This window comes from Mytilus galloprovincialis, chromosome 2, assembly GCF_965363235.1.
Source record: "Mytilus galloprovincialis chromosome 2, xbMytGall1.hap1.1, whole genome shotgun sequence".
Taxonomy (NCBI): domain Eukaryota; kingdom Metazoa; phylum Mollusca; class Bivalvia; order Mytilida; family Mytilidae; genus Mytilus; species Mytilus galloprovincialis.
Genome location: NC_134839.1, coordinates 73179446 through 73193181, shown reverse-complemented (window position 1 = coordinate 73193181; position 13736 = coordinate 73179446). Strand labels below are relative to the sequence as shown.

Genomic DNA, 13736 nt, shown 5'->3' with positions numbered 1-13736 from the left:
CTTCATCATCTCTAATCTGTTTAATCGTCAACTGCATTATCTTTGACATGTTACATTGTCAACTAAATCAACTTTGACCAGTTACATTGTCAACTGCATCAATTGTGGCATGTTTATTTTTCAACTTCATCATCTCTGATCCGTTCAATCGTAAACTGCATCAACTCTGACTTATTCAATTGTCATTTGCATCATCTCTGATCTGTTCATTCGTCAACTGCATTATCTTTGACCTGTTAAATGGTCAACTAAATCAACTTTGACCTGTTATATTTTCAACTTCATCAATTCTAACATGTTCATTTTTCAACTGCATCATCTCTGATCTGTTCAATCGTCAACTGCATCAACTCTGACTTGTTCAACTGTTATCTGCATCATCTCTGACCTGTTCATTGGTTAAGTACATCATCTCTGACATGTTGAATCGTCAACTGCATCATCTCTGACATGTTGAATCGTCAACTGCATCATCTCTGACATGTTCAATCGTCAACTGCATCTTCTCTGACATGTTCAATCGTCAACTGCAACATCTCTGACATGTTCAATCGTCAACTACATCATCTCTGTCCTGTTCAACCGACTACTGCATCATCTTCAACCTGTTACATGGTTAAGTACATAAATTTTGACCTGTTACATGGTCAACTATATCAACTTTGACAAGTTCATTCACTGCATTATTTTTGACCTGTTACATGGCCAACTGCATCATCTTTGACCTGTTTCATGGTCAACTACATCAACTTTGACCAGTTACATGGTCAACTACATCAACTTTGACCAGTTACATGGTCAACTACATCAACTTTGACCTGTTCAATTGTCAACTGCATCTCAACTCTGGCATGTTCAAACGTCAACTAAGTCATCTCTGACCTATTCCATCTGCAACTTTATCATTGTTGACCTGTTACATAGTCAACTGCATAAATTTTGACCTGTTCCATGGCCAACTGCATCAATTCGGACATGTTCATTGGTCAACTACATCAATCTGACATGTTCAATCGTCAATGCACAACTGCTTCATCTCTGACCTGTTCAATCGTCAACTGCATCATCTTTGACTTGTTACATGGTCAACTGCATCTATTCTGACATGTTTACTTTTTCAACTGCATCATCTCTGACATGTTCATTCGTCCACTGCATCATCTTGGACCTGGTCAATGGACAACTGCAACTAATTTGACCTGATCCAAGGTCAACTGCATCGTTTTGGACCTGTTCCATGGTCAACTGCATCATCTCAGACCTGTTCCATGGTCAACTGCATCAACTCTGACTTGTTCAATTGTGAACTGCATCATCTCTGACCTGTTCCATCGTCAACTCTGATATGTTAAAAAGTCAATTGCATTATCTTCGACCTGGTCCATGGTCAACTGAATCATCTCTGACGTGTTCCATGGTCAACTGCATCATATCAGACGTGTTCCATGATCAACTGAATCATTTCGAACCTGTTCCATGGTCAACTACATCAACTCAGACGTGTTCCATGTCAACTGCATCATTTCGGACCTGTTCCATTGTCAACTGCATCAATTATGACCTGTTCATTCGTTAACTGTATAATCTCTGACCTTTTCAATCGTCAACTGTATCAACTCTGAAACGTTGATTTGTCAACTGCATCATCTCTGACCTGTTTCTAGGTCAATAACATAATCTCGGACCTACCCGTTACTGTTTCCTGTAAACTAAAACGAAGGAATTCATATACAAAAAAATATTTGTAATGTAAATCAATTAATAACCATATTAGTTCTACAAATTGATAGTCTATTTCATGTAGTATGTATCATTAAACTTGTTTTTGTCTGCTTGATATCATGTTTTCGTTTTAATTTTTTAGGAATAACAAAATTTCAAGTCACTTCATTTGACGGGACTCAATAAATTAATTTGATTTTACACTACTAAAAATACTGCATATGTAGTTCTATGCAAAAACTTAAGACAATAGACGAGTATAATATTTTCAATGAAACTGTTTGTTTGTCGTTTGTTAGGTTTTTATTGGGGAGGGTAGGAGTGCAATACTATCGATTACCAGTATTAACATTAGATTATGAAAATAAAAATACGTCTCATACTTACTAGAATGCAGACTTATCTCATATCAAATGTGGAATAGGGGAACAAATGATGAAGGTAAACAAACCCAAGCTAGCGCCAAACTTAATCACACTCATATATATACAGTCAGTTTATATCTTTTATATAAGCTTTGGATTTCAAATATTTTGGCCACGAGCATCACTGAAGAGATATGTATTGTCGAAATGCGCATCTGGTGCAAGAAAATTGGTAGCGTTAATTTTATTATCAGTTTACATTCAGAGTTATCTCTCTTTATATATTCTGATAGTTTATCTGTTTTATACAATTTTATCTCAATGAACTGTATATAAAACGTTGTATTGCTCGCCTTTTTAATTACGTTATAGCAGAAGTAAGCATAAGGAGGTTGCATAGAAGTAAAATTTAAAGATAACAAGGTCCTATAATGATCATACATCCGTACGATAAACATTCTTTTGGGGAAAGAACTAGACTAAAGTATTACGTTTCTCTGTTTATGAGCCTTTCATAGTTATATTCGTAAATGTATAATGGAATTCACAATTTTGACACACTATTAACCTATTATAATCAAACTTTCATCTTTATAAGTTATCTAACTAATAGGATGCCTTAAAAAAATGTTTTAACATTAAAGTGTATTTGGAAATGTGACCGTAGAGATAGCCTAAGGGCATGATGAAGATGAAGGATTAAAAATAACTTTCCATTTGAAATTTTTGTAACAGCAGTATGCATTGTACATTCAAAGTCAATATGATCTACATCGGGCTGGAGAGTTAGTCTTTGGGCAGTGCACCAATCAATAAGCAGATCCAACATTTTGATAAAAAATAGAAGTAACGCAAACACAGTCAAGAGGAATGAAGTGACCATTTTACACCCATGTATCGAATAATTACCTGTGTCATCTTTAAAAATATCAGTTATTTCATTACATAGACGATCATAGACATTTCAAGTTGGTGAAACATAAAAATATAACGATTCCAACATCATCATCTTCCACTATTAAGGTGAAACTTTCATATTTTTTTTTAATATCCAGTATATATTAGATACATCAGAACCTTTATAGTATAAATATATGAAATAAATAAGCTATCTAACATATATTCAATTTCTTAATTATTTACTACCAGATAAATTTCCGGAAAAGAAATAAATACAATTCTGGAAACGTATAATTTAAGTTTCCGGAAACGTAGTATTGGAACTTTGAAAAATTAGCGGAAATGCAATAAGTCCTGTCTTACACATAATAAAGATTGGAAAAAGTACTAACATCACCGGTGTGTGTGTGTGTTAACATTTTATTTAAAAGAGTTCAAAAATATCTCCGATTGGTATGACATTGAACAATTTAAATAATTCTTTTAACATTATACAGAATTCTAATCTTGTTCCATCAGTACATTGTTTCTTCCATCAACCATATTGTTTAATGACTGATATTTATCAGATCCTGTGCGTTCCTGTCCTCAAGGGAAATATTTGACATTGATTGTGACAAAAACATACGTTAATGGTACGCAATTTACTTCAAAATTCACAAATTTTATTCGTTTGAGATGCAACAGATTTTATTGCCTTATAAAATAGAAATATGGAAGGTTTCGTAAAGTGTTTTGTCTTCATGGTATTTATATTTCACACCAAAAGTGAGTTCTTTCTGTTATTTTTTTTTAGCAACAACAATGGTCATTCTTAAAGAACATTTCATGAATATATAATCACTAAATGATATGTTAATTTTGTATAATTACCTTTGGCTAATAAGATTTGTTATTCAACATAAATTCGACAAATTTTAAATGTTTACATAAATTCAAAACTTAAAATGCAAATCGGTTTCAAAAATAGTAGATAGATATCCAATGCTGAATACTATTATTTTTTTTATTATATGAAAGCACATTCAAAAACAGAAAAGTACAAACTTAAGTTAACTTGTGGATAAAATATTATTCAATTAAACGAAATTTGTTTTTATCTTTATTATAAATTATATCATTTGAACTGATAACTTGTTTGAGCACATCTTACTCTTGTTATATTTGCAGATGTTCTCTCAACTGTATATTTTTCTGGAGAAATGGAAGAAACGTACCACAATAGTTCCATGTATTGTGAAAATATTGGAGGAAAGCTCCTTGGATATGGAGAATTGCTTATTAAAACTGCCGAGACTTGTTCTTCACTGTCTAGTTGGACAGCAACTCCATGGTATAACCGTAAAAGTAAGCAAGTATACATCGCTGAATTTTTTTATATTTATATAATAATATACACATAAGTATAGAGATCTTGTATATAAACCAACAAGACCACAACTCAAAGACAAAACAAACGTTGATTAAAACTGCAGAGACTTGTTTCTTCGCTGTTTTATTGAAACTTCCAAAAATTATGACTTTTTATTGAGATTTTACAATTTTTAGCCGTGACAAGTGGTATTAAAATATTTGAAATTTGCCCGCCGTGATTTGCAGGGTAAAAACACATTTCCGAGCATATCTACAATGACTTAAACAGTCGCATGACACCCTTTTTTGAACACATACTGTTTGCTGCTTCAACTCTTCAAGACATTGTTTGATAAACCCATCAAGAACAAAATTAAGTCACGTGTAGCTAGCAAATTTCTTGTCAAATACCGCATATTTTAAATATTCAAGAAAGTAAACTTTATACTTTTGAAAGAGTTTCTTTTGAAATCAATAATAAAGATCTTACAAACCTGAAAAACAAAACAAAATCAATGAAATTATACAAAAAACAAAAACAAAACAGGTACTTAGTCTACTATTTAGAAACCTTAGTTTACCAAGTATGAATGTTAGAACAAACTGTTAGTGACTTGTTTTACTTTGAAAACCTTCTGTGGGACCAGTTAGTCGATAATTTTCTATTGTCATATTTACCCTATGTTTTTAGTATTGCATTGAAGAAGCATTGTACTTTTGATTGCTTAGTAAACATAGATAAATAAGTTATGTTATACTTAAGGCAAAATAAGACCAAAGAATGTAAAAAATATATAGATAAAACTGACCAGGGGCAAAACCTTTTAAAAACGTGTTTACTATTTAATAAATCTTTATAGTCTAAATAAATAACGGATAATGACAGTCATTTTTTTCTATTTTCATCAGATATAAACTCAATTTTAAGCACTAATATTATGATGAGGCCAAAATAACATAGAAATTAACAACTATATGCCATCGTACGGCCTTCAACAATGAGCAAAGCCCATACCGCAGAGTCAGCTATTACAGGCCCCGAAATAACAATGTAAAACAATTCAAACGAGAAAACTAACGGCCTAATGTATGTAAATAAGGCAACACTAGTATACCGCTGTTCGAAATTCATAAATCGATAGAGAAAAAACAAATCCGGGTTACAAACTAAAACTGAGGGAAACGTATGTAAGGATTGAACAAAAAACAAATATGAAACCCATAAACAAACGACATTGTTCGTTACTGTTCCTCACACTTAATTCTACCATTAACGACAAGTAAAATGGGACATGTAGTATGTCACATATACCATGGTCACGAAGTCCCAATGGCATTCTAAACTATGAAAGTGTATAAAACGACTATAATAATTCTATCGTAATCAAAATTTGCCTATTTTTTTCAGGACCGATTGATGTGTGTTTAAACTCCAGTGGCAAATACATTTTTAGTTTATGCATATTTAGTTCGATAGCAAATTCACAACTGTTAAAAACTTGCCCGATGTGGTTTTAAGTGGGTTGACCGTTTAAAGGAAGGGATCCTTGTAAAATGAGGACGTGCGTTTGTTGTTGACAACAAACCACTGTAAATTACGATGACGAAAAACCAAAATCTCCTGTTATTTAACAAACTTGATCGGTATGTCAAGATTTTTTTTATATTCCCTAATTATTGTATTATTATATATTATATATAAGTCAAAAATTAAAAAATAAAACCTATTGCAAAGTAAAAATCAATACAAACTCTTTTAAAATGACGGACAGTAAAGGTTACTATCTTCAATTATTGTTTTGAATTGCAGTTGGATGTTTTATTGGAGTAAATATACTAAGAGAGACACAAGATGGAAAAGAAAATAAGCATTTGGCAATGTGTGCTGATTTCTGCGCCGATTCTAACTTTACATCTATTGGATTGTGGGTAAGAATATGTTATAACAGGACATAAACTCTTCACAAAATGTGAAAAACAATAAATACGTGTTATGAGTATAATTTATGAGCTAACTTTAGTATTATATTAATTCGGATTTGTGATCCCATACAGAAAAAGTACATTTTTATCATCTTGAATTTTGAGTGAAATTTTATTTGATACGTGTTCGTATAAACTATCTCCGTTACAGTTTTATCTGTATCCGAAATTTAAAAATGATCAAGTCTGTCAAAAGAGAAGTCGTAAAATTCTCGTAAAATAGTCGTTCTCAAGATAAATTAAAAAAAAACTTTATCTATTAACTCAATGTTTTAGGTATGAGTTGACTTTTGTGACAGCTATAATAATGATTTCCTTTTTTTCCATTCAATAAGACAACAAAATGTCAATGTTATGGAGAAACCCAAATACTTGTACAATCAACATGCGACTCAACAACGTGTCCAGCAAATGCAAACGAAAGATGTGCAGTTGGAGATGCTGGAGTCATTTATGAAAAAGGTAATCTATATAATGGTGTCTAAATACTATTACTTTTGTTACTTTTATATTTGCTATGTTATTAAGGATTCCCGTTTGTAATTTTCAATGCATTAATAAAGTACTTGTAAATATAGGTCCATTTTGTTTTATTGACTTGACTTCATCCCTACATGATTATTGTTATAGTCTATACAGTTAAACAGCTGAAAGACTTTTCTTTTTTAATTAAATGATCAGTTTATTTAGTGATATATGCACCAGGACTTTGTTTTGATATGCCAACGTGACCATGTGGACTCGGTCGTAAGGAGTCCACATGGATACCGTATTGGACTTTCAATACGCCATCATAAAACCTACATGCATGGACTCTGTTCGGATTTTTAACGTGAGCAAACATGTTGTGTTTACTTAAAATTCACTGCTTATTTAACTGTTGCATTATATTACTAGTATTAGTTCTCTATTCAAGAATTCGTGTGTTATTGTATCGACATCCGACTGTATATGAATGAACTATGACCAAGATTCCTATCCATTAACTCAACACCCAATATTTCATACATTGGTCAAATAATGAATATTCCCAAATGCTCTTATATTTGTACCTTTAAAATCTTATTTTACTGGTTCGTGTGTTGAAGTACAAAACTACCGACTACATGAGTCAAAAGATATTTTCCGAAATTTGTGTATCATCCACATAGAGGAAGTCCCTATACATCCATGTTGGTGGTTTTATCTAGAAACTTTACTCTAACCCAGTTAATCTTAACGTAAGCGTATCTATAACTGTTCGGTTGTAGCCTTTGTGTTAGAATAGTTTTATGTTATTTCCGATCAGTTTGGCATGTCATTGATATCGGTATTACGTTGTTTCATATGCGTTTAGTTATTATTAGAATGAAATTCAAAACAGTGTGGCTGTGGCCATTGATTGACACATCAAATTCATCCATTGACTGGGATAATTTACATGAACGTTTGTCTGTAACGACCACTGTTCACGACGTACCTACGATAGACATTTAAACTGTGGGGTCACCAAAGGTTTCTTAACGCCTTTAATTATAAAATAATTCGAAAAATTAATCAGGAATAACCTTTATGTTTTGATTTATACAATTGATATAAATCAAAACATCGTGTTATTCCTGATTAATTTTTCGAATTACTTTATTAAGGTGTTGAGGACTTTTGGTGACCCCATGGTTTAAGTGTCTTTAAAAAGTACATAGTGAGAAGTGGTCGTTACATACAAACATTCACCTAAATTGTCCCAGTCAATGGATGAATTTAATGTGTCAATCAATGGCCACAGCCACACTGTTTTGAATTTCATTCTAATACATATATGTATACGTAGCTAGTTTTAGTATCTGCTCACTACGGAAGACGGGTAGGGCCACATTAAACAAAATGTTATGCTGTATGTCGTGAAAACAATGTCAAACAAACAAAAAATAAACCCAATGTGGCACTAACTGTCTTCAACAGTTCAGTTGATAAGTACGATAACAGTTTCATGTCTAATATGGTTTTATGTTTTACTCCATAGTTAATAAATCTGGAGCGCTCTGTAGATATAGATCATTCAGGAAGCCTTCCGAAGGAGGAATAACGTTAAAGTTTGCGCAATGTGAAGAAAAGAAACCATTTATATGTAAAGGTGTGTTTACAATTATCTGAAATATTTATTGATTTTATATAATTATTCGTATTCTCTAATGTCTGCGTTTTGATGATAAATTCAATCAGACAATTGTCTCTTCTCTCTGTTTATATTGAATCATATTTGTCTTGTTTTAATCTTAACTCATGCATTATATTAATAATATTCAATACCATGTATAATTTTGTACGTTTTACTTGTATTCGACTCTTTCTTATATCAAAGATTAAACTATCAATGCGGTTCTTACATAGTACCAATTTCTTCAGAATAGAAGTCAATCTTTACAAATGTGGTCAGCTTCCTGCTTTACTTTTAGATCTATTTGTAGTTTAATGTTTTGTTACATTTTTTATTGGATATTATTCGAATGTCCTAACAAACATCTTTGATAAGTTAGAACCACAAATATTCGGCAGAATTTTTTTTTTCTGTACATGTAATAGCTACATGTATGATACGACAATTGTTGTCCGTTCGTTTGATTTTGCTATTTGATTAGGGACTTTCTGTTTTGAATTTTCCTCAGCGTTCGGATTTTTTTTTTTATTTTACTTTTTTCTAGATACATACATTTGTACATGTATTAAAAGTTACATCCTTTATTCAAGAGCAACACCTTACATTAATGTTATAATATGATTTGCTTTTCCATTAAATATAATCTTTTACATTTACAGTTGGAGACACAGAAAATATACAATGTTCGTTTAACATTGGCAATACTGCAGGGATGTCAGCAGAAACACAAGGTAACAACATAAAACATAATAAATGGAACACAATAATAAGTGATTTACTGTCATTGTTTGTTCTTTTCCATTTTTACAGGAAACGACTTATTAGTAAAGTAAATAAATATCTGTGCTTTAAAGTTCTTCATATGCAAAACTGTATAATAATTGATTTATAAATATTTTTATGCCCCACCTACGATAGTAGAGGGGCATTATGTTTTCTGGTCTGTGCCTCCGTTCGTTCGTCCGTTCGTTCGTTCGTTCGTTCGTCCGACTTCAGGTTAAAGTTTTTGGTCAAGGTAGTTTTTGATGAAGTTGAAGTCCAATCCACTTGAAACTTAGTACACATGTTCCCCATGATATGATCTTTCTAATTTTAATGCCAAATTATAGTTTTGACCCCAATGTCATGGTCAACTGAACATAGAAAATGAAAGTGCGAAGTTCAGGATAAAGTTTTTGGTCAAGGTAGTTTTGGATGAAGTTAAAGTCACAACTACTTGAAACTTAGTACACATGTTCCCTATGATATGATCTTTCTAATTTAAATTCCAAATTAAAGTTTTGACCCCAATTTCACGGTCCACTGAACATGGAAAATTATAGTGCGAGTGGGGCATCCATGTACTATGGACACATTCTTGTTTTAACTTTTTTCAGGTGCCATTATCGGCGCAGTAGTAGCAGTTGTTGTAACAGTAGTAATTGTTTTGCTGATACTACTTTTTATTAGACACAGGTATACACATTTATGTTTAGTACACTTTCTATTATTTGTCTTTATTGCTGTTACGTGGGCATTTTTGAATAATTATTTTTTTCTTCGTATTATCATATATATAGTAAAATTTACTGGAATTCTATGCGACTTTCATACAAATGAGAGATTAAGCTAGATATACAACCAGGTTTTATTTACCATTTTCTACATATGAAAATGCCTGTACAAAGTCAGAAATATGACAATTGTTTTCCATTCGTTTCACGTGTATTAGCATTTGATTTTTAGGATTAAAAATCATCTTAAAACCTGGAAGTTATCATGATTATGTTGAAAATTTGTAATACTGCATGTATACACATGCATATTTCTGATGACAAAATGCATAATATATACATGTATGTTAATATTTAACTTATCACAAAAGGAAGCATAAAAATATAGATATACCAATATTACAGACTTAGTATAAGAGTATTTCATAATACAATTAACATCTACTTCTTTCTTTTTCAGGAGGAAATCTCAGAAAGAATTTAGTGGATAGTACACTTTATGTTGGTTTTAATTCATGTAATTTTATTTCTTAAATGGATATTATCATCTCATATGCACCAAGTAAACTATAAGAAAAATACGTAACAAATAATACGAGTTAGCACATTCATGAGTAAAGCAGAGAGATCCAGATATTAAAATGCTACAATCGTTGAATCTTGTAAAGCTGTATTTTGTATGTAAACATGATTTATGGACATTTTAACATGCATGTATACTTTATACTGTTTAGAAGCTGTTTTAAATTATTTCGTATAGGCACTACAGAAATATTTAGCTTTACAAATGTTTTAAATGACTATTTTACATTTTATCTGCAAAGCTTCAAGTTTCCTCACTAGCTGTTTAAGTAATACCTGTGTGTGACTGTTTTAAAGCATACGAGTACAAGGACATGGGGAGTATTCGTCATTGAGACAACAACACAACGACAAAAATTACTAAACGTCATTCTTAAACAGTCCTGAACAAAAGTCAGGTTTCTATAAAATATCTGGCTAATAGATGGGAAATAAATCAAACAGACACAACACAAATTTTTCCAAATAACATATTTTAAGAAATTAGTGCACTAAATTGTTGACTTGTTCTTTAAACATTATACCTTCAATGCTATTATATATATATATATATGTATATTTTCAAGAAATAAATATAGAAAAAAACGTTTAATTGTTTAATTAAACTATATATATCGTGTTATTCACGAGAACAGAGATACCTTATTGGTATGATATATAGTGCGGAATGAAGCCTTTACATTGTTTAAATGCAGTATATTGAAGTAAGACATCGTAATATGTTGGTTAAAATGTATGGTGTTCTAAGCAGGTTTGAAAGCCCTTTTTCCTTACTCCAGCCACTGTAATATTGAACATTTTCAGTGAAAACCAAAATATTAGGGTTATATGAAAGCAATCGATATCCTACTGAGGTACACGATTTAATGAGCTGGTTTTGACGCGTTTTTACATTTAAAATTAAAATAAACAATGAATTATTATAATATATGCCGTTTTGAACTAACAGATATATGATATAAAAAAGAAATTAACAACTATAGGTCACCGTACGGCCTTCAACAATGAGCAAATCCCATACCGCATAGTCAGCTTTTACTCCGTTTTGAAAGTCTCACTTAAACGTTTATAAAATGGACAGCTCTTAACGCGCCATCGTATTGCCTTTGTTTATGTAATATGTTAGTACACACAACTACCTTTTTTGACATTTCTGTAAGTTTCATGACGATAATTCCTTAGATTGAATGTGAATGTTTGATCGCTGTTTAAACTTATCGAACAGCGGGTTTCAAATGATTTATAATTCGATAACTTCAAATTCCAGTTTTTAACTATTTCGATGCGTGTTTTTTCTTCAGTGATAAAAGATGAATATTATACAATTACTGTCTTTTGATGAGGTAAATATGCGGTTTTATTGACTTTTGAAAAACTGATATTCACTGAGGCCGAGGTTAATTAAACCACATATTTACCGATTCAAATAAATACAGTAATTGTTTTATTCCAATCATATCTAAAGAGAAAACAATGTATTTAATGACAAATATTTATATAAACCAATTGTACATCAAACATTTCACCAAGACGTTGCATGTAAGCGCGTGACGTTTAGTGCGGTGAATAACACTCTTCTCCAGGTGAATATGCTTTTTTTTTAATTCAAAATCCAATTCATATAGAAAAACCTACTAAAATAATAATAATATGGAATAATCAATTATATACTACGATGAGACAAATGATGTATCACATATTTAGAACATTGTATATTGACATCCCTAATCTTGTACATTTGTATGTTGTAAGCAAATAAATACGGGATTTAATATGAATAAAAGAACTATAAGGATAAACGTCAATTAGACAGAAACCCTTACAATAATAATCAAAGTACATCTAAAGAGCAACACTCAGTCTTCAAGAAAAACAAATGCTTGAACAATATGTCAAGCTCTTTTAATCCATTATCTAAAAAAGCTGTGAATTATACATTAACTGAAAAAAACCAAAGATCTGCCTTCAACACCAAATTTTCCAAATAATGAAGTACATTTAAAAACGACAAAAACTGATGATATTTCATATTAGAGACAAGCACAGTCATGTAGATCAAGTGAGGTTGACGTTATAGTTTTTTGCAGATCTAAATCCCCCTTGTTTCATCTAAATCAGCAGATAGGTATAACATACAGAAAAGATTTTACAAAAAAAAGAACAAGAAAAGCATTTAACATAATATTTGAGAACTATAGCTACTGATGAAGCATTGTGTATTATATTGTTTTCAAAATCCTTGTTCCCAGTGGCAAGTATGTCAAAGTTGAAGTTTGAAAGTATTGGCAAAAATGGAATCATGAAGGAACAAATGAAACATAGTTTTGCTGAAAGGTACAATGTACAAATATTCTCCATTATCAGATAATCAATTGACTGGGTCAGATTAGGTGAACGTTTAACTTATAAGTCTGTAACACCCGCTTGTTATATCGTACATGTTATAGACATTTAAACTGTGGGGTTGTCAAAGGTTCTTAACGCCTAAATAAAAAAATACTACTAACTAGCAGAGGACTAAACCTTGTGTGTTGGTTAAATGTTGAATACTTAAACTCTCTATTTTTTTCTTCTTCTCGTGCATCTGAATGTACGTTACTCTTTTGTTCTACTTTTAAAAATCCCCATTGGAACTGAGCGTGAAATCAGTATTATTGATAGCCGATGAGAAACATGTTAAGGGTAAATCATTCATTATTATAACCAACAAAAGTATCGCGATTGTCCGCGCTGTTATGAAAATAATCTTAGTATCATTGGTATGTCAAGTAAGGTTTCCCAATCCTACCACTATTTGTCATGTTTATGCATGTGACAGCTGCACAGCGGAAATAACTACTAGGCATTCACGAATCCTAGTTTATTTCTAAAACGGAATAAGATAAACCAACGGGTAATAAACCCATGAATCTAAAATAGATATAAAGATCAAATGAATATTGTGGTTAGCCCTATTATATAACCGGATCTGATTAAAAATACCTTTAAGACATTTCATGTTATTGTTGTTGTTGTTCTCTTCTTGTCTTTTCTTGTCACAATGCACGACATCGCAAGTTTTAATCTAATCAATTCAATCTATTTAAGATAAGACTTGAGATTTTTCATGTGGAGAAAACATGGACGAGTTTAAAGCGAGTCACGATAAATCTTTAACATGTTTAATAAATGAAAAACTAGCTTCAAACCACTTACAAGTTT

The 13736-nt window shown here is 31.5% G+C and overlaps 1 protein-coding gene across 3 annotated transcripts; it reads left to right on the top strand.

The window, feature by feature from the left end:
* Positions 1 to 3597: 3597 nt before the first annotated feature.
* Positions 3598 to 11104, top strand: LOC143064350 (uncharacterized). Of its 3 annotated transcripts, none has more exons than XM_076237114.1 (8): positions 3598 to 3755; positions 4158 to 4334; positions 6151 to 6269; positions 6659 to 6785; positions 8326 to 8436; positions 9120 to 9191; positions 9855 to 9915; positions 10414 to 11104. In XM_076237114.1, the coding sequence occupies exons 1-8, from the start codon at positions 3701 to 3703 to the stop codon at positions 10442 to 10444; spliced, it is 753 nt and encodes a 250-aa protein (XP_076093229.1). In that variant the 5' UTR covers positions 3598 to 3700; the 3' UTR covers positions 10445 to 11104. The 3 variants fall into 3 exon arrangements, with proteins under 3 accessions (XP_076093229.1, XP_076093230.1, XP_076093228.1); XM_076237113.1 differs by having other exon boundaries at positions 3601 to 3755; positions 9837 to 9915; positions 10414 to 11103; XM_076237115.1 differs by lacking the exon at positions 9855 to 9915 and having other exon boundaries at positions 3599 to 3755; positions 10414 to 11103.
* The last annotated feature ends 2632 nt before the right edge of the window (positions 11105 to 13736 follow it).

What these genes read in the sequence shown, in the direction of transcription:
- LOC143064350 (XM_076237113.1), top strand. Translation starts at nt 3,701, where the DNA reads ATGGAAGGTTTCGTAAAGTGTTTTGTCTTCATGGTATTTATATTTCAC. An exon ending in GATGTCAGCAGAAACACAAG is followed by an intron (nt 9,192 to 9,836) that starts GTAACAACATAA and finishes AACTTTTTTCAG; the next exon opens with GTGCCATTATCGGCGCAGTA. An exon ending in CTACTTTTTATTAGACACAG is followed by an intron (nt 9,916 to 10,413) that starts GTATACACATTT and finishes TTTCTTTTTCAG; the next exon opens with GAGGAAATCTCAGAAAGAAT.